Consider the following 25946-nt stretch of genomic DNA (forward strand, 5'->3'; position numbering starts at 1 on the left):
TTATAATCTTATCATTTTGGTAAACCTCTTTCTAGAAACCTCTCTTAAAAAACAACAACAGATACATGGATTTTACATAAATGGATTCATACTGTTCTAGAATCTGATTTTTAAAAATCCAGTATAAATTTATATTTTTCAGTGTCTCTAAAGAAAGATGTTTCTACAACAAAAGTTGTAATAGTTGCACAGTATTTCATTCTCCACATGTATGAAAATTTACTGTGCACCTCAGCTTCCTCAGCTATAAATGGTATAAAAACAGTACTGTGGTCCAGGCAAAGCCTAACAGGCCTGGCATATAATGAACATTGTAACATTCAGGAAATGTTAACTGCAACTATTGGACACTGTTTTCCATTTTTAATTATTAAAAGCAACATTAAGATAAACATCTTGTACTTGGATTTTTTTTTTCCATTCTAGGTCAAAAGGTATCTTTTCCATAATTTCTGAAAGAAATAGCTTAACTCTGTGTTTAAACATTATTTTAACCTTCTGCAAAACAGACTGTGATGTGAAGTGCTTGAAGTGAATCAGTTACCGCAAGGGCCAGTCTTTATTATTCAATGATCAGTCAATAACAGATCTATAAACTTCTGCCTCCAGTTACACATAAGCTATATTTTCATGAAGCTTAGATATCACATTTTAGGTCTTTTGTAAATAAAGGAATCTATATTATTGCACTTCTAGTTTAACAGAAAGCTTACTGTGGGTTTCTTAAATGACTTCATCTTTTAAGATGCTTCCTAAATGATGGTATCATGTTGGGGCCAAAAAGCTTACAGGATCAGTACCCAGTGTTGTCAAACTAACACCCCATATTTCCCTGTCAGAGTAGATCTTGCTCTGATAGTATTACTGTGCATGCATTGCCTTTCTAAAGCACATCATTCTTTGAGCGTGATTTTTTTTTTTTGGTCTGTTTTTAAAAGGTAAGAAAATACCAGTCAGAGGCATATCTATTACAGTTGGGAAACAAAAGCATCCATTGATGAAAGAGTGTAAAGGGACAGAGGAAAGACTAAGAGCCTGTTCTTCTTAGCTGACCCACTGAATCTGGCATTGTCACTGACAGAGGCACAAATAAACGCCAGGTCCAAGTCTCTTGGACACAGGGGACACTTTGCAGCACAAGTTCCCCAGCAAAATGCCTAATTCTGGATATGGCACTTTATCTTCCCAAAGAGGCTGCTAAACTCATGGTCACTCACTCCCCCAAAACTTAGAATATCTCAACTGCACCCACATTGAGAACAGGCATGAGAGATCCATGTGAGAATAAAAGTTTTATTAGTAATGATAAAGGCCAGGCGAAACAAGGTGAAAAACTAGAAGTTTTCACAGGATCAAACAGGCAAGTCATAAATCCATCTTTATTTTCTTCACTTTTCTCAGGGAGGCCAGAATCTAATAGAAGTTTTTCTATGTCTTTAAAATTTTTAGTTCCATATACATGGTGCATTATAAAGAAAATAATGGATGACATCACCTTAACTATGAAGCAGCTAAGAAAAGAATGTAACCAATGCGTTGAAAGATTTCTTGTTTTACAGATATGACTTTCTTCTCTTGTTTCTAACTTTCCCCCTCCCAAGATAAAACGTTAATCAGCTTTGGAGGTATCTTCTGTTTGAAATAGGGGAAACATACTTATGAAGAAGGTGTTATTTAACAACTTGTCTGGTAAGGAAGAAGCTGAACTTCTAATAAAAAAAACAAAGGCCAAATACACATTCCCTTCAAGTTAAGGACTATTATAGTTGGTTCTCAAATCTTAGTCTGGGAAAGTTTTCAAGGGTGTGTGTGTGTGTGTGTGTGTGTGTGTGTGTGTGTGATATATATAAGAGTGAACAAAGCCTTTGCTTCCTCCCAATCCTACTCTTCCCCAGGATTAATTCATATCTCATGGGAACGCAAGGCAAGGCCCTTCGTATTATTTGGATTGAGCTTTCTATTTGCGATGTGAAAGAAGGTGGGGAAGAAGTGGTCCTTCCTTAAGCAGTTATCAGAGAGGAGGGATGGGACGGGAGGGGAAAGGAGGGGAAGGAAGGATGAGAAGGTGGCAAGAAAAGTCACCTCTGTAGGCAAAAACGAGCAAAAAATGGCCAGACCTTCTGTCCAAAGATAACATTTCGTAATGACTAGCCCAACCAAGCCGAAATAGGGAAAGCAATGACTTTCCCATATGTTAGAAAAAAGAAAGCACGAGATCTAACTTTAGTTGAGTTGTTCTTCTTTCTTTTAATAGCACAAATCGGACAACAGCCCGCTGCAGAAATATAAGCTCCTCTGCTTCCCAGTCCTTTACATCGGGTGCTCCCCGTGCTCTGAGCCCCGCAGAAGCTGCTGCCAACTGGCAAGACTTTCTGCAAGATGGCTCCTGCACTGTGACCACTCGGAAGACCCAGCTCTAGCTTTCACCCTCATGTCAGGAGACGGACAGCGAGCCTCAGCCCACCTGGGACACCAAGCGCGCTTTGCTGTCTCTTTGACCACCTGGACCCCAGACTTGCATCCCTTTCCTCCCATGCCCGTTTCTTTCGCTCTTCTTCTCTTCTCCGCCGTGTAAAGCAGCGTGGAAGAAAAAGCACGTTGGCTCCATCTCGCCTTCGGGCCCAAGGAGCATCGCGGCAGACCCCCGCCGGCTGCAGCCGCGGGGCCGGGCGTGCGGGGGAGGCTGCGGCGCCTCCCCGCCTCCCCGCCGCCGCCAGCGCTCCCGGGGAGCCGGCTCCCGGCCGCAGGTTGGCTGCCCAAGGGTCCCGCCGGCGGAAGTGCGGAGCGCGGCGTGGGAGGAGGCTGCGGGCGGGGGTGGGGATCCCCTCCCGGCGGACGCGGCCCCGGACGACCCGCGCGAGCACGGCGGCCGCCTCCCGCCCGGCGCGCGCCAGCGGCCCTTTTTTGGTGCTGAGCGGGAGCAACGGGCAGCGTCGCCGCCAGAGCGAGACTGAGCCGCCCCGGGACCGGCCGCGCCGCCGGGACCCAGGCAGGCCGGGCGGGTGGGCGGGCGCGGGCGGCAGCGGCGGCCCCTCCGCCCCGTCTCCTCCTCCGACGCCGGCCCGGCGGCGCCCAACCCGGAACCCGGCGAGCGCGGGCGGGGGGAGCGAGCGCGCAGAGCTGGCGGGCCCCCCGGCGGCCCCCGGGCCCCCGGCCATGTCGGCGGAGGAGATGGTGCAGATCCGCCTGGAGGACCGCTGCTACCCGGTGAGCAAGAGGAAGCTCATCGAGCAGAGCGACTACTTCCGCGCCCTCTACCGCTCCGGCATGCGCGAAGCCCTGGGCCAGGAGGCCGGCGGCCCCGAGGTGCAGCAGCTGCGCGGCCTCAGCGCCCCGGGCCTGCGCCTGGTGCTGGACTTCATCAACGCCGGCGGGGCCCGCGAGGGCTGGCTGCTGGGCCCGCGGGGAGAGACGGGCGGGGGCGCGGCCGAGGAGGAGGAGATGGACGAGGCGAGCCTGCTGTCCGAGCTGGTGGAAGCGGCCTCCTTCCTGCAGGTCACGTCCCTGCTGCAGCTGCTGCTGTCCCAGGTGCGGCTCACCAACTGCCTGGAGCTGTACCGCCTCGCGCAGGTGTACGGGCTGCCCGACCTGCAGGAGGCCTGCTTGCGCTTCATGGTGGTCCACTTCCACGAGGTGCTGTGCAAGCCCCAGTTCCACCTCCTGGGGTCTCCTGCTCAAGCCCCAGGGGACGTCAGTCTGAAGCAGAGGCTGAAGGAGGCCCGGATGACTGGCACTCCTGTCCTCGTGGCCCTGGGGGATTTCTTGGGGGGACCCTTGGCCCCTCACCCCTACCAGGGGGAACCCCCGTCCATGCTCAGGTACGAGGAGATGACTGAACGTTGGTTCCCGCTGGCCAACAACCTTCCCCCCGATCTGGTGAATGTCAGGGGTTACGGGTCTGCCATCCTGGACAACTACCTATTCATAGTGGGCGGGTACAGGATCACTAGCCAGGAGATCTCCGCTGCGCATTCCTACAACCCCAGCACCAACGAGTGGCTGCAGGTGGCCTCCATGAACCAGAAGAGGTAAGCACCCAGCAGAGCTCCGCTGCTTTCTCATTCATTCACTTGTTTATTTATTCATTCCCCTGATATTTACTGAGCAGTAGTAGGTTGTGCTGAGGTAGGAATGACATCTGGGCTGTTGTTGGCTTTGACTCTGGCAAAGTTCCCAATGAACTAAGAACTTTCAAGGAAGAAGAGGCTCCAGTGAAGCCAATAGTTGAGCAGTTTCCTCGCAGGTATTGTGTTTTTAGGCAAATGACTTTCTTTGCCTTTATCCCAGTCGGGGGAGAAATTACAGTGTGTCCGTAAAGTCATGGTGCACTTTTGTAAAGTCATGGTGCACTTTTGACCGGTCACAGGAAAGCAACAAAAGATGATAGAAATGTGAAATCACCAAATAAAAGGAAAACTCTCCCAGTTTCATACCTATTCAGTGCAGTTCGATGTGGGCTCACGCACAGATTTTTTAGGGCTCCTTAGGTAGCTATCCCGTATAGCCTCTACAGACTCGTCACTGACTGATGGCCTACCAGAACGGGGTTTCTCCACCAAACTGCCGGTTTCCTTCAACTGCTTATCCCACCGAGTAATGTTATTCCTATGTGGTGGCGCTTCGTTATAAACGTGCTGGTATTCACGTTGCACTTTGGTCACGGATTCAAATTTAGTGAGCCGCAGAACACACTGAACTTTCCTCTGTACCGTCCACATCTCTACTGACTGTCCACATCTCAACTGGCATGGCCGTGGGCTGCTCTGCTGTATACACGGTGTTACGTCATCATCTGCTCATGCACACATGCTGCCACATCATCCTACAGAAACTGGGAGGGTTCTCCTTTTTATTTGGTGCAGATTTCACATTTCTATAGTCTTTTGTTGCTTTCCTGTGACCAGTCAGAAGTGCACCATGACTTTACAGACACACTGTATGTTGTGGTTTCCTAGGATACTTAAAGCTGTTCTTTAATTTTGCTTTTATTTTTAGATTTTTTATTTTTTAGGCTCTGATCCTTAGAATGATGACACATTAGGCAGTAACCTGTAACACTGACTTTGGGAGATTTTTGTCGTTGTTAATGAATTTGAAGCCTTCCTCACTGGGGCAGCACGCACTCTGTGATTGGGAGATAACCATTAGGACTGTACTAATCTGACCTGCATGGGGATGCCTTTCTTACTGCTATCCTCGCTTCTGCATCTCACTTCCTCCCCAGGTAGTTATCGTTACTGACGCAAAACTTGAGCCTGGAAGTGGTCACTTATGGTAGTACATCCACTTATTCTAACCTTCTCCTTTTCCATTCTGCAAAGCCCTCCTCCCAACATGACCTTGGGTGACTTGAATAAAGGAAGAGAAAAGGAGGAGTTGGGTGGGGGGCATGGGTAGAGAAAGGAGTCAGGAAAAGAATAGGAAAACAAGAGCAAAGCAGATACAGGAGGAGGCGGTAGGAAATAAAGATGGTAAGGCCCCAGGTGGCCTAGAGCCATTCCTAAATAGGGAGAAGAATCAGTGTTACCCAAGAAAGGACAAGAATACTGTTTCTTCTGGTCCATCTGTGTCTAGCCCCACCATGCTTCCTGCCCTGAAGTACAGAGCAGGGAGCTGGGGAATTCACTGGCCATCAAAGAAAATCTTAAATGGAATGGGGGAGGCATCATACATATTTACTTCACTGAAGAGCACCCCAGGCCAGGGCGAAACATTAGCTTGCTTTCTGCTATAATCTAAAATTTATTTTGGTGTTTCTTTTTCTGATGGTTATAAATAATACATAGTTATTCTAGAAAACTAGAAAATGGAAAAGAATAAAGAAGCAGAAAGATTATCACTGCTATTCCTGCTTCTCAGAGGCAATAACCATCTACAGGTTAGCGTATCTTCTTCCAGCACCTGTTTAGTGCATTATTTCTACTGCTGAGATAATAGTGTATTTAAATTTTGTATCAGAAGTGTTATTTTTATCAAATTCTAGGAACTTTATTTGAAGCAACAAAGAACATTCAATGGTTATGAGTGGTGCTCAGATTAGGGTTAAAGATCTCAGCAGGTGGTCTGTCACCTCTATATAGGTGTCTCCAGATGTATCAGCTGGTGCTCTATGTGTCTCCCCGAGCTCCACAACTGTCACACAATACCTCATCAAATTCTTTCTTGACAAATCCTTAGTAATCCTTTTTTTTTTTTTTTTTTTTTTTTTTTTAGGAATACTCTTTCTGTCCTTTTTGGAAAAAAAACATATTCACATAATCCCTGAATACATGCTTAGAAAAATTACAAATGACATGAAAAACTGTAGTGTAAAAAATGTTATATACATACTTATGTTAAATTATAAATGTTTATATAAATATAAATATGTTGATAGTGTTTAACAGGGAAAATGAATATGATATACATATGGGGTGTATATGTAACTTATACATGTATATATATTTTTTATTTTTTCATTTTTTTATTGTATTTTTCTGAAGTGAGAATCTGGGAGGCAGAGACAGAATCCCATATGCATCTGACCAGGATCCACCCAGCAAGCCCACAAGGGGCAATGCTCTACCCATCTGGGGTGTTGCTCCATTGCAACCGGAGCCATTCTAGTGCCTGAGACGGAAGTCATGGAGCCATCCTCAGCGCCCAGGGCCAGTTTTGCTCTAATGGAGCCTTGGCTGCGGGAGGGGAAGAGAGAGAGAGAAAGGAGAGGAGGAAAGGTGGAGAAGCAGATGGGCACTTCTCCTGTGTATCTTGGCCAGAAATCGAACCCAGGACATCCACACACTGGGCTGATGCTCTACCACTGAGCCAACTTGTCAGGGCCTGTAACTTATACATGTATATTTTAACTCAAATTGATTAAGTATGCTGATTATTATAGCACTTTATGATAGTTCCACTCAACATTACTGTATCTGACAGTTTTTTCTGTATCAACAAACATAAACTTACTTCACTCTTGTTAATAGCCATGTAGTATTCCAGCCCATGGATGTACCATAATTTAATTAATTAGCTTTTCTTTTATCCATGAGCATTTTTAAAACAGATTTTATTGATTTTTGAGAGAGAGAGAGAGAGAGAGAGAGAGAGAACCATGAACTCATAGTTGCTTTACTTGAGTTGTTCATTGTTTACTTCTTATATGTTCCTTGACCAGGCAAGACCAGGGTTTCAAACAGCTACTTTAGTGTTCCAGGTCAATGTTCTATCCACTGCACCACCACAGGTCGGCTATTCTTGAGCATTGAGATTGCTTCCACTTATCATTGTAAACAATACTATATTGAACATCTTGGTATATGTGTGCATACCTTACCTGATATATATGAGTTCTTTGTGGCAAATTCCTGGGATCCCTGGATAGGTGACTGGTGTGAATGTCTCCCATAAGAGATTATTCTTTTCATATGATTATCAGCCACTTGTATACTTTTGTAAGTGGTCTTTGCCAAGTTTTAAAAAAATTGGCTTATCTTTTTCATATTTTATGTTATATTTAAGTAGCTATACATTACTTTCTTGTCTGTTAAGTAATGTTACATATGTTTTCCTCTGCCTTTATTTTATCATAAGGTTCAAAAATGCCTAACCCGGGATGAGGGACATAAAGTCAGTGAGTAGAAGGTGGGAGTTGTGATGAACCAGAGAGCTATTACCCCATCACGGGGGGTCTCTACCTCTCAGCCAAAGCTAGTTATTGCCAAGTGGTAGTGAGAAATGATGTTACCAGACAACTAGATATCCTGTTGTTGTTGTTTTTTTATTTTAACATTTATTTTTTATTGATTTTTAGTGAGAGAGGAAGGGAGAGAGAGAGAGAGAGAGAGAGAGAGAGACAGGAACATTAATCTGTTCTTGTATGTGCCCTAACCAGGGATTGAACCGGCAACCTCTGTGCTTCGGGATGATGATGGGTTAGGCTAACCAACCGAGCTATCTGGCTAGGACCAATATCCTGATTTTTAAAATGTTAGCAGCTTACTCCATTTAAAAAACAAACCAACAAAAAAGAAGAAAAACTTTGCAGACCCAGTGAAATGAGGCCAGCACTGGTCTGTGACCCTCCAAGTTTGGACTTCAGTTTCATATGAAGATATTTAAAATTTTTTTGTGGTCAGATTTGTGTTTTGTTCTGTGGGCTTGTTATCTCGCAAAAGAAAGTATTCTATAAGCTGAGAATATATAACTACTCATCTGTCTCATTATCTTGCATTTTTACATTTGGATCTGAATCTGCTTGGGATTTTTCACTTAAGGTTTAGTGTGAGGTTATTACAGGTTTTGTGAATGTCCCAAGAGCCTCAATCCTTTTCACTGTGTTTTGAAAAACTAGTCATCATGCTCATTTTCCTTTTTTCAAATTGGCAGATTGGCTCTTCTTGCATCAGTAACACATTTTAAAGTTATGGTAGCTTGGTAATCTATGGGTTGAGCAAAAGAAGGTTTATAGATGTGAGTGATGTTCTTTTAAGTTAATAAAGCTAGTGTAATAATCATAACCTGCATGTCTTTTGCCATACAAACAACTGTAAATCGATTGACTTTTGCCCACCCATATTGTATTTATTGTCTGGTAGAACAGAGGACCTTTTATTATTATTATTATTTTTTAAATTCTCTTGGCTTTTTTGCACATTTTCTTCACATAAACTTTAGAATCAGCTTGTCAAGTCCTGTTGGGATTTTGATTAGGTTTACATAGTACTGATAAGTTAGTTTGGAAGAGGAACCTGTGACCTTGACTCGCCAGGACGATGCTTTATCCACAGTCACCCAGCTGGGGCGTTTGCACCCTTCTTTCTCTCCCTCATCCTTTGACTCAGATCTGACGTACTCAAAACCAGCAGTCCCTTCCTGAACCCTTAATTTTGTGTTTAAACTCTGTGCTCCTCTAGCAAACTCCCACTTTGAATTGAAAGTTTTTGTTTACATTTGTCTCTCTCCCTTCCAGTTGGGTCCAATTACTTATTCAATGCTTATGTAGGCCTACTGCCAAGATAGTAGACGTTTGCAATGCATGGTTTGTTGAGTTGTGGCATATATTTTTATGTTACTGTTATAAAATCCAATGTGTAATTTTATATTCTTTTTTTTAGCCCGTGAGAGAGGCCGAGACAGACAGGAAGGGAGAGAGATAAGAAGCATCAACTCATAGTTGCAGCACTTTAGCTGTTCATTGATTGCTTTCTCATACGTGCCTTGACTGGGGTCTCCAGCTGAGCCAGTGACCCCTTGCTCAAGCCAGTGACCTTGGTCTTTAAGCCAGCAACCTTTGCGCTCAAGCCAGTGACCATGGGGTCATGTCTATGATCCCACACTGAACCTGGCAATCCCACACTCAAGCTGGTGAGCCTGTGCTTAAGCCTGAGACCTCGGGGTTTCGAACCTGGGTCCTCAGTGTCCCAGTCTGATGCTCTATCTATTGTGCCATCACTTGGCCAGGCTAATTTTATATTCATTTAAAATGTAATATAGTGAACATTTTAATCCTATAACAGCCATTGTAGTTATTTAGAATAGCTGAAAAATAATATATACTGTTTAAGTGAACATTTAGTCTGTGCTAGTTACTGTTCCTACTACGGGTATTTTGCACGTATGATCTCACTTATTCTTCACAAGGACTATATTAGGCAGACTTTTTTACAGAGACAGAAACCGAGGCACAGAAAGTTAAGTAGATTACTCAAGGAAGGTGTGTACCTAGTAACCAAAATTTAAATATTTATTGAATATGCATAACTATATAGATTATTTACAAGTTATGGCTTATAGACTGGCAGTGACCGTCTTCATGCAGATTTAAACATTTTCCTTTTAAAAATTATTTTCTTCCAAGAAGTGGAGCGCGGACATTTTATGGTCCTGTGCTGCTTCTCGAGATTGTATCATGTGTGCCTCAGCTTCACCACAGCCAAATGTCCGGCCTTTTTCTTGTCACCATTGGATAAACAACAAAGATGACATGGTTCTTGCCCGCAAGAGTTTATAATTGAGTTTACATGATGAGACAAGTAAGAGTGAAGCCCAGTGGTTTCCGGTGAATGCATCCGACACGGGCTCCAGAACACTGGAGGAGACTTAGACCCTGCGTGAAAACGGCAGGTCTTCCACAGCGTTTCACATCCACTTTGATTCACTGCTTTCGGGGCGTGTCTGTTCTGTTTACTTTGACAACAGGGTCAAATGCAGAGCAGCCTGCTTTCCCCAGGCACTGAACAGTGCCGTGATCCCAGAATCTTAATTAACAAGGGATAGGCAAGAGCCCTAGGATCACAGGATTTTATGAAGCCCTTTCCGCCCTGGAGATCATGGTGCTGTATGACCAGCACTGGATAAAAAAGACATGGTGAGTGAGGTGCTCGCACACTTGAAAATGGCAGCGAGTACCCATCACTCTTTGAGAAGATGCTTTCGAGTCCAGGTACGCTACACTGCCCAGTGGTCCGAATGTGGATTTGATCTCAGGAGTTGTTGGGACATAACTCTTCCCACGTAAAAGTTTGCGTGCCCATCAAATGGCTTGCTTTCCCTCCTCGCTTGAATTAATGATAACTTGCAGAAACTGGCCATTGTGGCCACCGTCAGTCAGTTCATTAATTTCTCTTTTTAAAGATTTTATTTGTTGGGTTTTTTAGAGCAAGACAGAGAGAAAGAAAGGGGAGGGAGGAGCGGGAAGCTTCAACTCATAGTTGCTTCCCATATGTGCCTTGACCAGGCAAGCTTGGGGTTTCAAACCGGTGACCTCAGCACTCCAGGTCAGTGCTTTATCCTCTGCACCACCACAGGTCAAGCTAATTTCTCTATTTCTAAAGTTGCTTCTAGTCTCTTTTATTGCCCTGCGCTTTTGCTCTGAAATTGGAATGGGGTGTGTCCTCCTGTTCTGGGTGTGAATACCGCGAGGCTGGGAGAGAAGCTGAACAAACGGCCTCCTGGCGGAGATGGCGTTAGCTCATCCCATCCTCAGAGCCGGCGTTTGGTTTCTTATAGCATTTCTAGAGTCATGGAACCTTCGAGAGACTTTGTGCTCCATGGTTAATGTTGCAGTAGAGCCTAAGAATAGTGTGAAAGAAAGAAAACTATGTGCCTGTTCATTGCCCGCCCCCCATTCCCAGTATAATTTTGGCCAACAGTTTAAATCACTTTGTACACTGGAGTGTCTCAGAGAAGGTGGTAGGTGGAAACCGTGACTACGTCTGTTTCCTAACCTCTCTCCTTCAGGGTTCCCTGGGGAAGTTAGTACATCAGGAAGTGGCAGAAAGTAGGTGGCTGGAGGGGAAAGAGGAGACCAGAGGTCTTCGGTGTCAGAGACTGTACACTCCTCTCCTCTTCTGAGCGGGGGAGAAAGGATCTTGCTATTTCACTCGAATGTTCACTGGAATGGAACTAACTTTTCTGTGGAGCAGTTCATAGCAATGGGATGCATGTCCTGAGCGCTTACTCTGGGCAGCTTATTATGGTCACTACTTTAGGTCTCATTTCCTATTTCATGCTCATAGCATCTCTGTGAGGTAAGTATTATTATTACCTTCATTTCTCCAAAGGGGAAACTGAGGCTCAGTGAGTTTAATTAACTCTCATTTACATACAGGGCCAGCACGCTGTGCTGCTCAGACCTCTGCGCCACCCTGCCTCCCCGCAGCGGCTCAGACCTCTGCGCCACCCTGCCTCCCCGCAGCGGCTCAGACCTCTGCGCCACCCTGCCTCCCCGCAGCGGCTCAGACCTCTGTGCTACCCGGCTTCCCTACAGTGTGTGCAGCTTTGTTAGTTACTGATATTTGTATACTGGTGTTTACCGTGATTTATGTTACTTAGCTTTTAAGGATTTAGAGAGCTTTTTGTTTCTTCTGAGTAAAGTAGAAATTAAGTCATCTAGTTTTTCTCACTTTCATTTCAGCTTACTATAAGTAAGCTATAACAAATTATCTGGCTTTAAAAATTCTTTCTGCCTCCTGAATATATTATGTCAGGAATCAATATTAAGAAAAACACTGCAGAGATCATAATTTTAAAAATAATTGATAGCTTGAATTCATACCTTTATTGTTCAGGAAATGAAGAGTGGAAGAATTATTTTCAGAAAGTTGGAAATGAGGCGGTAAACGAAAGGAATTTATGGATGAGAGAGCACTTTGTACAGAATAGAATCTCAGAGTACAGTATGGCCAGTCACAGTTGCAGTTGACAAATGAGAAACTGACCCTCCTGAAGTTGAGAAACTTAGGCTTATGACAGACGTGCAGAGAAGCATTCCCTCGAAGTGACCTGCTCTTGCATGTGTTACTCTTTTCAACTCTTACTATGTATGATACTGTGTGTGCTCTTCTCATACCTACTTCACGGGGGGTGGGGTGGGGTGGGGGTGGGGACGGACATGGCGGACTGAGGCTCAGAACAGCTGAGATTCAGTGACTTGTCCAAGGTCATACAGCTGTCAAAACAGTGGAACCGAGATTTCCCCACACAAGCCTGGGCTCATCATCCTTAGCAGGGTTCTTCATTAAGTGGCCTGTTTTTGGGTGGCAATTTCGTCTCAGAACAAATTCAGTGTTGAAAAATGTTTCCTTTCTCTTCAAGTGAATTCAAGCATGTTGGGGTCAGGAGAGATGGAGTTTACTTTTAACTGCCTATTCATTCTGCTTCAAAGAGAAGCCCCTTATGTGTTTGCTCAGGACAAATGATTATGCTGGATGAATGCTACAAACTGTTTTAATCCGACAAAATTTATTATCTGTGTACCTATGGGGAGCAAAAACAAATTGTGGGCTGGTGAAATTTAGTGCTTATTTACCAGCTTTATTTCCTTTGATCCCCCAAATTTGCACACATAGAGAGGGCATCATGGTCAGATGTTAAGGACCATTGGCAGTAGGAAAGGTAAGCAACATGAACCAGAGACCCCCCAGGAACTGCCACCTCTGTGAGGTCTGTGGGGTGAAAAATTGAATGGCTGGCTGGGTTTAATGGGCAATATGAGCTTCTTGATGAAGAGTACTCTATTCACACTCTGATTTGAAAAACAAAAACTAAACTAAAGTTTACTTAAGTATGAACAGTACAAGCACCTTTAAAAATCTTAATTTTTTAGTAGGTAGCTATCACTCACGTATGTTCTGAATCATGAATGTGTCAGTGTTTATTAAAACCTTTTGGGAGACCAGGCCTGCTGTTTCTTAGTCTAGCCTTGTTACAGACTTTCTTCACACGTAGACTATTCCCATTCGTTTTTCAGATATTGTTCATTCTGAAGAAATCATTGTGTTGGCATTAGACGTGGCCTCTAAATTCACCTGGTCTGGCCTCTTTATTTCATATACTAGAAAATGGAGAAATTATAGTGTTAGCATGTTATCTCTGTGTAGTACTTCCTGTTTGCTCTCGCTGTCTCGAGTGCCCTGTGCTGCGTATTAGCCCCATGCTAGAGATGAGGGAGTTCAGTGCTTGGGCGCGCGTCAGTTAGCTGGTTGCCAGTGAGCTGGGACTCCAACCTGGGCGTCGTGACTTGGGCCTCAGGTCTTTCTGTTGCATTGTGCTGCTGCTCATACTGTTGTAAACTTGGGACTGTTGCACATAACATGGTAGACTGACCCAGCACTTCAAACCTTCATCCTTCCTGGCCTTCAGGGGCTTCATTAATCCCTGTGTGCTACAGTGAAATGAATCGTGTCTCATCAATTCAAAAGTTACAAGAGTTTTATCTAGTGTCGGAAGCCTAGGAGCAGTGTTTAATTCCATTACTGAACATGGGGCTTGAAATCAGAGTATTTCTCTTCTCAAAAATTATTTAGTATTATGATAGGTGAGCACTTCTTGATTTAAGTATTTGTTGAGTTAACATGTAAATGCCCTAAGAATGCTGGATTGGAATAATTTTAATCATTTCAGTGCTTACCTCCCTACCTTACCTGTCAGGAAGCACCATTTAAGATGGCCTCCTATGGAGGACAGAGGCACAGTGATCTCCTTGGGTGTGCTCTTGGTCCTGGGGTCTCTGAACCTCCCTTTAGCAACCAAAATTTGCATGTGCCTGTCTGTGTAAGCAGTGCAGGTGTGTACCTAGGGCGGAGCACCCACAGTGAGGAACAATGAGATAAGCATTCGAATAGAGAGACCAGGGGACGGGGCGGGTGCTTTTCTCCCTTACCACTTGGTCTTGCTCCTGAAAAGAAAGTATTGAGTTGCAGAGTGTCTTTGGCTCTGGTGTAAGGCAAAGCAAGTTCGGGTCTTGTTAAATTGAATTGCTTATCTCCAGTTGCTAAAGTTTAGAGAATACACCATTCTTGTGGACTTTGGGGGATGAGAGTGAAATCTGAGATGCCATTTGGTCATTCCTCTGTCCCCAGGCGGAATGGCACCCAACTGGGAGAGTGTTTTCTTGAGCTATCCAATAGCTTCCATACTCTTTAGCAGCCCATGCCATTGTCTTATTTGTCACTGAACAAAAGAACTGACTTTGTGGACCCTTGTGTTCTGTCTTTCAGGTCTAACTTCAAACTTGTGGCTGTTAATTCAAAACTGTATGCCATCGGTGGGCAGGCCGTTTCTAATGTTGAATGTTACAATCCTGAGCAGGATGCGTGGAATTTTGTGGCACCCTTACCAAATCCTCTGGCTGAGTTCTCTGCATGTGAATGTAAGGGGAAAATTTATGTCATTGGAGGATATACGACCAGAGGTAAGTGGTCCTCTTATATGTCAGCTTTGGCAGCCTGGGGCAGGGCGGGGGAAGGGGCAGAAAAAACACTCCAGTGTACACAAGTGTGACTTTGTGCATCACATACTGTATATTTACACATCTGGAAGGACGCACATCCTGTATGATGGGTGGTTTGGACAGGAGGGGCCTTTGATGCCTTTGGGTGAACATGAGAATTGAGGGGGTGGGGAGAGCTGTGAAGGAGGCATGCACTTCTCTCTGCTCTAGAAAAAGCCAGCCATATAGTCTGTCATCTTACGATGGGGCTGGATAATTCCCACCCTTTTCCCAAACACAGTGAATCCCCCTATCTACAAGTGTGGGATATATTGCCAGGCATCCATGTAGAATTTTGCTTTCATCTTCTCCCTTGAGCACAAGCATGAGCCATAGATCCTGGAAGCTCAGCTCTAGGCTTTTGTTCACCATAGGAGGAGCAAGAACACGAGATGAGAAGAGTCTTTTCTGACCAGTGGTGGGAGGTGGCTGTGCTGTTTATTAAACTGTGCAGTATGTTTTTCATTTTTGGCGGGCATTTTATAGTTAATGTGGAAAGAAAAAGGGTAACATCTAGAACAGCGGTTTCCAACCTGTGGGTTGCGACCCTGGCGGGGGTAGAATGACCAAAACACAGGGGTTGCCTAAAGCCATCGGAAATACATATTTTATTTAAAAATGTATAATAAATATATATTTTCTGATGGCTTTAGGTGACCCCTGTGTTTTGGTCATTCGACCCCCGCCGGGGTCGCGACCCACAGGTTGAGAACCGCTAGTCTAGAACCTATGGAAGAGGAATAACTAGAACCTTAGGACATTTCGCCACAGTGAGGTAGTGAAGTTATTACTGTATTGGACAGAAAGAAATAACCTGTTGCTCCTCTGTGGTACGACATGGGCAGGACGGAGCTCTCCAGCCCCGGCTGGTAACCAGCATGGAGCAGTCGTGGCCCCATTCAGTTGTATGCTGCCGTATGTAACTTTGTAAAGGACAGAAATCCACATGCTAATATAAGTGTAGGTGACAAATTCTTTTCACCATAACCAAAGGTGTCTTGTTTGAGGATTTATGTTAGAGGACGAAGTTGAATGTAAGGTGTTTTATGAACATCTGACTTACTCTGAGTGTGTGTGTGTGTGTACACGCGCGCGCAAAGGATTTTGATTACTTCTTAGAGTGAGCCTCTAACCCAGTGGTAGTCAACCTGGTCCCTACCGCCCACTAGTGGGCGTTCCAGCTTTCATGGTGGGTGGTAGCGGAGCAACCAAAGTATAAATGAAAAGATAGATTTAACTATAGTAAGTTGTTTTATAAAGATTTATTCTGCCAAACGTAGCAAAAATCTGACATAAAGTACTTGGTAAGTAATTATTATATGCTTTAACTTGCTGTAACTCTGCTTTATAAATTTTATAAAATAAAGCTACTTCTCTACTTTATAAATCACCATTACTATGAAATGGGTGGGCAGTTAGAAAAATGTTACTAACAGAGATACAAAAGTGGGCGGTAGGTATAAAAAGGTTGACTACCCCTGCTCTAAAGAGTTGATTTGGTGGGGAGGATGGTGGGTGCTGTTTTAGTTTCCCCTGGGCTGACTTAACCAATGACCACACATTTGTAGCCTAAAGTCACAGAAATGTGTGTTCCCTGCTAGTGCTAGAGACCCAAAGTCCTAAGGCAAGGTATCGGCAGGGTCTTGCCCCCTTGGCAGGCTTGAGGGGAGAGCCCTTTCTTGCCTCTTCCCGCTGTGGTGGGCCCAGGTGTTCCTTGACTAGTGGCTGCATACTGCCCATCTCTTTGTCTTCACGCCTTCTCTGTGTGTCTGTGTCTTTTCTGTCTCTTACAAGGGCACACTTCTCATTGGATTGAGAGCCCACCTGGGTAACTGAGGATGGTCTGCAAAGACCTTTTCTACAAGGTCACACTTGAAGGTTCTGGGGGTTAGAAGGTAGACATAGCTTTTTTAGGGCCCCCCTTCAACTCGCCACCAGTAGCATGTTTGCGCATTTAAGAAGAGGCAGTGACAAGGCGGCATCCGTGGGGACCAGTGAGCTTTATTTTTTCACCCAAGTTTTCATCACCCATGAAGCTGTGCCTTATGTCCCTCGCCAGTGACTGTCCACTGGAGATAATTACCAGCTTTTCTTTAATAAATAATTGAAAAGAAAACAAAACAAACCTAGCACTCAATTCTCTTATCTTCAACATTGATGTTCAGGTTACAGTGGTCAACTTTATACGTGTAAGCAAACCATGGCCTCCAGGGGATTCCTGGGTGGGCATATGTGCCCCTGTGTGTATGTGCGTCTTTTCTCCTAGGACACCAATTCAGTTACTCACCTGTGAACATTTTTAAGAACTCTGGTTCCTCTCTAGATTTTGTGACACAGCATGCACCCAGGGCTCACCTGTACCCACAAATCCCTGGACTTCTCTCCTGGGGAGGGCTGTGCAGCTCTGACAGGCAGCTTGTCACCCAGAGTCCTCCGCTGGCAGGTGTCCTAGTTTTTCCATGACCCAGGCTGAGTAAACATTCTTTAGATTTGACTTGGAAAACCCTTGCTTGTGTCTTTCCTAGTTTCAAAAGCCATTACTAATGTGCCTTTCTCACTGGGGCCACCCACGGTGATTGCTGTCCCAGTTCCTTCAAGCCAGATCCCCATAATGGGATGGCTAGGTGCTGTGGGCGGACGGGTGTTTGTGTAAGCACTGGAAACGAGTTTTCCGAGATGAGCGGGCAGGACAGTTACTTGTCCTCTGAAGGCCCCCTTCTCCTTCACTTAGGCTCTTCCTAGTATTTCCTAAAAGTGCTTTTGTACTTAAAATTGTCATGAAAAATAATTCAAGACTTACAATTGGATTCTTAGCCTGCTGACTTCTTAAGTTAGGTGCGACTTTTTAAAATTTAGTAAGTTATCTTTCATGATTTTTATGATAGTTATTTGGTCATTATAATTCTTTGGCAGACGCCGAAGAATTTCTTAAAAATTCAATTGAAAGTAGTTGTAGCCATGAAAGGGAAGAAGGGAAATTTGTTAAACTTCAGAATCAACTCTAAATGTAAAAGCGGAAAGATCATTCCTCCAACTCAAACCACCTCGTCCTGGTCTGAGCCCTTGTTGAGTGAGGAGGGAAAACGATTACAGAGGACCTGGAAAGACCTTCAGGCCTGGACCTGTGGAAGACGAAGCTGCCCGAGAATAAGTCCTTTATTCCTGCGGTGGGAAGCCAGGTTACTAAGGAGCACTTTTTTGATAGATTGGCAACCCACACCCTTGGGCTTCCTCCTAGATGAGCTTTATCACAACAGCTACAATAAGAAGAAAAACAGGGAGGTGTTAGTGTGGGTGGAAAGCAGGACGACAGTTTCCTGCAGCTGTTAACAGTTCTGAAATGTCGGGGTGGGGGCATGGGCACACACAGGGTTGGTCTCCTTTCCGTTCCCTCTGTGCCCCTTTCCGAGGCGCCTGTCTCGTGCCAGCGTGATGGTGGAGCTCTTCGGTCCTTGCTCGCTGTTGGCGGGTCCTCTGTCGCAGGAGCAGTGCATGCCAGCTTCTGCGGCTCTCAGAGTGCTGAACACTTCAGTTGTGTGTACAGTCCGTTCCCAGGCTGAGCTGTCTCTTATTCTGATAGATTTTGTTGTTTTTTTAAAAACCAACAAGCAGTGGCCCTGGCTTGTTGGCTCAATCTGTTAAAGCATCATTTTGAAACAACAAGGTCGTGTGTTCGATCCCCAGTCAGGGCACACACAGAAAGCAACCAATGAATGCATGACTGAGTGGAACAACAAATTAGTGCTTCCCTTCCTCCTCCCCTCTCTCTCCCTTCCTCTCTCTTGTCTCTCTCTAAAAAAAAAAATCAATATATTAAGCCCTGGCTGGATAGATCGGCTGGTTGGAGCATCGTCAGGAAGTGCCGAGGTTGCTGGTTCCATTTCCTGGTCAGGGCACATACAGGAGCAGCTCGATGGCCCTGTGTCCCTGTTTCTCCCTGCATCTCTCTTGAAACAAAACAAAATAAAAAAAACCCAAAGCAGACAACCACAAACAAAAAGTTCATTCTTTCTGATAACTCAGTGTTTCCCCCCCTGGTGAGGCTATAATAATCTATATATTCTTTCCTATAGGAGAAAGAAAAAAAATTTTTTTTTAATATTTTAAATTTCACAAGCATTTTTTAAAAAAAGAGTAGGCATTATTTTCCCTTAAAATAGCTAATAATTCAAAATAATGTCAGAGGAAGCAGTTCTTTCTCTACTATCTGATTTTATCCACACTGTCAAGCTCTCCTGTGAAACCGACCAACAAGAGGGAAAGGCCTTTGTTAGTGTGTCTCTGGTGTGACAACTGGGAATTAGAATTGCCAAGCGATTCTGTGGCTTGCAGGCCAGAGGTGAGACTTGCCTTTCTCCTGACTTGTGGCTTTGTGTCCTTTACCTTTGACAGCCCCTGAGAACCCTGCCTGGCTCACTGGTTTTGTCTGGTCCAGGCCATTGTCAAGAACAGATCCTCTTGGGGCTCAGCCTGTTGTCTGCACTGAGTAGTCAGTAGTCTGTAGGTATTGATGACATTTTTGAGGCTCTGATTCTTTTTACGTTGACTGGCCTGGTGGTTTCAAAAGGTATAAGGGTGCCAAGGAGGAGGGGATGTGCCCGGATCTCACCTGCTGGCCTCGGTGATTCTGAGAGCCTCCTCCAGAAGGGGCATGCATGAATGGGAAGTGGGTGGGGACGAGTCCAGACAGATCTCCTCCCAGCCATTTCCAAAACTGTTTTCCCAACCTCTGCTTTTCTGAAATAGTTTTGCCTCTGCGTGCCAGGTTATTCGGGGGAGATAAGCCTTGGCACACTGACTCCCTGGGCCATTAGTGGGGTGGCTCAGGGCCGTGGCATCATTTGGCTTCTTTTCTTGTTTCAGACCGGAACATGAACATTTTGCAGTACTGTCCCTCCTCTGACATCTGGACACTCTTTGAAACGTGTGACGTCCACATTCGCAAACAGCAGATGGTGTCTGTCGAAGAAACAATCTATATCGTGGGGGGGTGTCTCCATGAACTGGGGCCCAACCGGAGGAGCAGCCAGAGCGAGGACATGCTCACCGTGCAGTCCTACAACACTGTCACCCGGCAGTGGCTCTACCTTAAGGAGAACACGTCCAAATCGGGCCTTAACTTGACTTGCGCCCTTCATAACGATGGCATCTACATCATGAGCAGAGACGTTACCCTATCGACCAGCTTGGAACATCGAGTTTTCCTCAAGTACAACATCTTTTCAGATAGTTGGGAAGCATTTAGGCGTTTTCCAGCCTTTGGACATAACTTGCTGGTTTCCTCTCTTTATCTGCCCAATAAAACAGACACATGACTGAATTGACTTGGTATTTAAAAGAGACCTGGTTCAAGAAAAAAAAGAAAAAAATATAGTGTCTCATTTCAAGGGAGACTCATTTCTAAAAGGAAAATGTGGGTTAAAGTAAGTCACATATACAACAGCTGTAAATAAGCTTACTTGAACTAATTACTTGAAAACTTGTGGGAGAAGAGACCAACTTTATTATTTTTTTAATTATTGGTTTTTAAAGTATGGGAACAAATCTATGATGATATTTTCATCCAGATGTGATACCCTTGGTCCAGTGACTGAAACTGATCCTTGCAAAGAAGAGTCCTTGTGTCTGCTTAGTAAAGGGCCAAAGTCAATAATTGGTGTGGACGGTAAAGATCATTTTAAAATCTGTTTTATTTAGGTAACTTGAAACCTTGCTGGTACCTTAAGTGGAAGGTTTTTTTGTTATTAATGTACTTGACACTTATATCAGCACTTACTCTCCCCCAATTATATTCACATATCCTTCCAGTGTGTTTAAAATAGGGTTCTGTGTTCAGATACTTGACTTGCACACTACCTGTCAGGAAGGTACAATGATGGAACTCTCCAGGGAAGCCTTGCGAGCAGTCATTCCTTCCCCAAAGTTGCATAAAAACATTCTTGGCTACTTTCCAGTCTTTTTTTTTTTTTTTTTGCAATTCTGGGTGCTGAGTAAATAGGCAAATAGAATCATTGATTTCATGTATGTGGTGAGTTACAGATTTATGTGGTCAGATAAGTTGCATTGCTAGGCAGTCTATATTGTTTAAAAGAGAATATAGTATTTAAAAGGTCTTAAATTTTCATTTCGACGGGAAGGGAAGGACATGCCAAATAAGAAAAACAGTTGCTTCGAGCAGTTAGTTTTATTGAATGTATTTGACTCGGTTATTTCTTTTTTTAAGATTGAAAAAAAATCTTATTATATTTAGATCAAGCATCTTTCTGCTTTAACCTTAGCCTTTTAACTCATGCTTTGCTTTTGAGGGGTGAGGTGGGCATGGCTGCAGAGAGGTGAGGCTCTCACAGGGGTGGAGTGGCATCTGGTGGTATTGCTGAGGTTGGGTAAGGAGTTCTCCCTGCCTTGGTTGTTAAATCAGATGGAACCCAGTTCAAGCAGTTGTTTGTTTTCAGTAAGTCAGTTAACAATAGATAAAAGCTTTGCCAATCACGGGTCAGCCTTTCTTTAAAAACATACACACATACGTACAGAAATTTTATTTTGATTGAAAAACTTTCTGAATTTCTCTGATCTCTTGTAAAGAATCAGTTAAACCATGTGCGGGATTCCATCCTTCTAACATTCCAGTTACAGCGTGCCTCACTTTAAGAAAGTCCCACAGAAAAATAAGAACTGTCACAACAAACCCATGCGTTCCGCAGACACTTACCGCGTGCCTCCAGTATGCATTCACTGTGCACATGCAGCCTAGAGGAGTTGATTACGTCAGCAGTTCTTCAGTTTATCTAAGGGGTCTCTACAGGGTCTCTTTACAATCATGGCCTCCTAGTATATTTTTAAAAAAGGTCTGATTGTAAAAATTTTATTTGCACAACTTTTCAGGAATACTACTAGTTAAAATGAGGTAAGCCTTTATTGTGGACATGGAGACAGATCTCTGTATCTTGTCACCAACTAATCTTATCAGTACTCTACTTAGAACACTACTTAAGGGTTTCTAAGCCATATCCATTTATTCCTAAATACTTAGCCTTTAAGAAAAAAAAAACTGAGCTGAAATCTTCCTGGGAATGGTTCTTTAATAATAGGTTTATATTAATTTATATTCATTATAGAATGGAATTTCTAGTGACCTATAATTTCATTACATGTATTTAAAAATCTAATTTATTTAGATAGTGTTAATTTCTGTTGCTGCAGAACTTAATTTTTTTTTTAAGGCTTACCCTTGTATATTCAGAAGATTCTAGCCAGTTGAATTAGGTCTGGACAAGCAATTAGCTTGTAAATAACTACATTGTATAAAATACAATATTCGTCCTGCCAACAAATTCTCTTCCCGATTACATTCTTTGAGTCTGTTTTCCTAATGCCGATAATTAGATTCTTGGACCAAGTGTCAGTGTACTCTGATCCACCAAGTTCTTTTTATAAATCAGGTTTGATGTGTGTGTGTATGTGCATATTTTTCTGTGTGTGTATGTGTGCGTGGACATATTACAGTTCCAAGGTATGCAGACTTCCAACAAGGCTTTGTCTCTGCACTGCCAGCAGTACTTGGGCCACGTGGACTGTGCAATGTCTGTAGGTTTGGGACTTCATCCTTCCTGCTGTGCAATCAGTTGTGCTGTCGTTTTAATTTAGCTCTGCTCCCTTGTTGGTGCCAGTGTTACAGTGAGGATTCTCCCTATGATGGAAGCAGAGTTGCTTTGCAAACCTCCCCTCATCCCCCAGGATTTTGTTTTTTGATATTATCTCTCTGTTTCTTCCTTTCTCTAAATGCTTTATCTTTCCTTTGTAAGATGCTTCAGTGGGGCACTGCCCTCCCACTATGGAGAGGGGGTTACGGGATGCCCCCAGTGGTAGCCATCCTGCCTGAAGCACCCTATCTTACTGAGAAAGGTGTGAACCGCAGAGTGAGTTCCAACCGTGGATTGGTGGTGGGGGTTAGTGGTTCTGTCATTCTTTCTGGCTTTCTTTTCAACGCCCTTAGTTTTAGAGGCCTCTCCCTTTAGTGCTCTTTGAAACTTTTTCTGATGAATGTTAAAGAGTTGATTATTTCAACAGTGTTGGTTAAGTCATAACAATGAAGTCCTGAGAAGGTTATGGATACTAGTAAGAAATAAGTAGATTAAGAGTAAGCCTGAATACCAAAGAGTTTAAGTCTGCTGTTTTTTTGTTGTTTTTTGGGGGGGGAACCAAAATCTCAAGTAATTCCAAATGCCTCAGATATCAGTTAAAGTTGTATTGTGATGGACAAAGCTCTTTATTTACAAAGAGAGTAATCAAGCACATGCTTATTCTCTTTCAATAAATAATTACTTAGTGAACATCGTGGATGCTGTGTTTTCAAATTTCCAGGTAAAGTTATGACTACCTGTTTGGTAGCACAGAGCGAATGGAATGGCCTTGGCCTTCCCTGTCAACCAGTATTCAGTGAGCTGTGACTTAAGGCAGAGTGTCTGAGAGGCAGCAGAGCAAGAAAGGTAATCGGGGTGAGTGAGTGTCAGTGCCTTCCTCCCAGCCAGGGACGGGGCATATGTAATGTCTGCGCCACCATTCTCTCATGGTGGCGTGATGAGCGAATGGCCCTCCTTTCCGTTCTGTGCCAGGACTTGATCTCAGAACCCATGTCATCCTGCTTCCAGGCATCCGTGACCAGTCTGAAGGGAGATGAAGTTTTTGTCATCCCTGCCTTAGGCGAGTGAATGAATTAGGTGAGTAGATATTATCCAAAATGGCTTGGAAAGCAGTGAGGGGATTTTGCTCAGTTCTCCGGTTCCCAGAAATGTTTGCCGCATGTCTGTCATGTGCGGGATAATGCTAAGAACTGGGGGTACAGATAGACATACGCTACCTGACCTTGAAGAGCTTACCACCTTGTAAAAATGTTCACTGTAACTGTAACTAGAGTATCCTTCAGAAATTCCCACTTTCGAGAAACACGCTGGGACTCTCTAGCTTGGCCGCCTCTTCCGTTGGGGTCCAATCTGTCCATTTATGATTTACTCACAGTCACGAACCAGCTTTTCTCTAAATTTGAACATCACGTTTTTATTTTTGGATGGTGTGCCTCCCCCCCCCCCCCACTACTTTACATAGTCTTCTCTGTGCTTTGTTTTTTCTTTCTTTGAAAAAATATCTCTCTTCTTTATTTAGAAATGCCTACCTGGGCAGCACAGCTTATGTAGCTGAGGGCTCACAGCTTGAGCCGTGGAAACGGAGGCGCAAAGCCAGGGCAGTCGGGATAGGGGAGAGGCTAGCCGTTTGCCTGTGCATTTATACGTATGCCTTTAAAACAAGCCCATAAAGATTAATAAATGATCATTAAGACACGAGTCCTGATTAAAAGTCAGTTCATTTTGCTTTTGTGTTAATAAAGGGCATTTCCCATCCTTATGATTCACTCACATAAGAGTATTTGTCATTTTCTTTTGCTAACTTTGGAACATGATGTAAAATACACACCAGTTGACACATGCTGACTTCCGCACTTGACAGAACCATTTTTATCCATTCCTATAGGAGACAGATGAAATGTAAAAGATTGTCGATTTTGAGGTGCAAAAGTGTGCTGAAATTACTTTGTTAGGGTTGGCTGGTGCTTTCTCAAATGGATGTCAGAGTTTGTTACTAGTGAAGAAAAGAAAATGTAATTTGCATTATTGTGTCACTTTTTAAATAAAAACTATAGGGGCTCTTTAGATGTCTCTACAATGTTTTCATATCTAGTGGTCATTCCGGGGAAAAACAATTATTTGTAGAATGAATAGTTTTGTTATGACTGATAACTTTGTTAAAAAGATTATATTGAGTTCAAATTCAAGTGTGGCTTAAAATGTAAACATCATCATATGAGTCATATAAATACATTGATGCCTATGAAGCACTTGCTTAGAACATTCATTTTGTGTTTAGAACTCTAGAAGAAGATTTCTTCAAATAAAGTAGTTCTGAATCGGTTTCTGTGGTCTGTGAGGGACTGTACCCACTGTGGACTGGGGCGGGGCTGGAGTGGGTGAAGAGTGAGACAGGCCCCGCCCACCGGAGAGCGCCTGCTGGGGGGGCTAAGGGGACGGCCCACCCGAGACAGAGAGGCGAGAACCGCGGTCGCAGGAGGAGCCTGGTACCGCAGCACCATTAGGAGAGCTGCCAGACTTTGCCTAAGAGGGATCTGGGAGGAGGGCCTCTGAAATGCTTATAATTCTGAATAAAAGAATGAAGTCTGGCCTGACCTGTGGTGGCGCAGTGGATAAAGCGTCGACCTGGAAATGCTGAGGTCGAAACCCTGGGCTTGCCTGGTCAAGGCACATATGGGAGTTGATGCTTCCTGCTCCTCCCCCCTTCTCTCTCTCTCCCTCTCTCCTTTCTAAAATGAATAAAAAATAAAAAACAAACAAACAAACAAACAAAAAGACAAAAAAAAAAAAAGAATGAAGTCTGCATCCCACAGCTTAGCAGTGATGACCCACCACGATCTGTTCCTCCTTTCACGCCAAGAAAACTGAAACACAACTCTTTGCTTTTCTCTTGTGTCAGTTATGGCTGACTGGCTAGAAGGGGACGAGGGCGCATTGTCACAAAATGGAGGTCCGTTACTAGAGGACATCTGATGGGTGTCTAGTTCCTTTCCCCTTTCATCGCTTGATTGCCCCACATGTGGGAACACACATGCACACACATGCCCTTCTCATCATAGAGAATGATCCAACTTCAAATAATTCTACCACCCATAAAAGAAAAATACCTTTCCCCTAAGGGAAACGAGCAAAACTCAGATCCAGCTACCGCATCCAAAGGGGACATTGCAGCTCACGGAGCTCCAAGTCCAGGATTGTCAGGGCATGTGCATCCCTCCTAAGTCCACGGGGACCACTCTATTAAGACACTTTATAAATTGATGAATAATGTATTTCCTACACACCCGGGATGAGACAAAACAACCACATCGAACACTAATCGAGCACTTACTCTGGGGCCAGGAGATCTAAGCATTTTTTTATGTAACATTTCATCCTCACAACAATATCATATGATAAGTATGAGTATTATCTCATGATGCAGTTGAAGAAACAGGTACTGCAGGTCACAGATTGCCATTTGGGAAAAGGGTGAAGGGCAAATTGCACACAGCAGTCACCGATCCAAACTGGTGACCTCTTCCTACAGGTGAGGGGCTAGTAAGGGTTCC

General features: G+C 44.1%; 1 protein-coding gene across 1 annotated transcript; it reads left to right on the forward strand.

Annotated features, from left to right (window-relative positions):
- Positions 1 to 3156: 3156 nt before the first annotated feature.
- Positions 3157 to 24307, forward strand: KLHL42 (kelch like family member 42). The gene is made up of 3 exons (XM_066258024.1): positions 3157 to 4028; positions 14484 to 14677; positions 19619 to 24307. Exons 1-3 carry the CDS (start codon positions 3157 to 3159, stop codon positions 20068 to 20070), a joined length of 1518 nt encoding a protein of 505 aa, XP_066114121.1. The 3' UTR covers positions 20071 to 24307.
- Positions 24308 to 25946: the final 1639 nt, after the last annotated feature.

Source organism: Saccopteryx bilineata, chromosome 2 (assembly GCF_036850765.1).
Source record: "Saccopteryx bilineata isolate mSacBil1 chromosome 2, mSacBil1_pri_phased_curated, whole genome shotgun sequence".
NCBI classification, from domain to species: Eukaryota; Metazoa; Chordata; class Mammalia; order Chiroptera; family Emballonuridae; genus Saccopteryx; species Saccopteryx bilineata.

Bases quoted from the DNA above. Each gene is read 5' to 3' on its own strand.
- KLHL42 (XM_066258024.1), top strand. From the start codon at position 3,157: ATGTCGGCGGAGGAGATGGTGCAGATCCGCCTGGAGGACCGCTGCTAC. The intron at 4,029-14,483 runs GTAAGCACCCAG...TCTGTCTTTCAG, and splicing joins GCCTCCATGAACCAGAAGAG to GTCTAACTTCAAACTTGTGG. The intron at 14,678-19,618 runs GTAAGTGGTCCT...TTCTTGTTTCAG, and splicing joins TGGAGGATATACGACCAGAG to ACCGGAACATGAACATTTTG.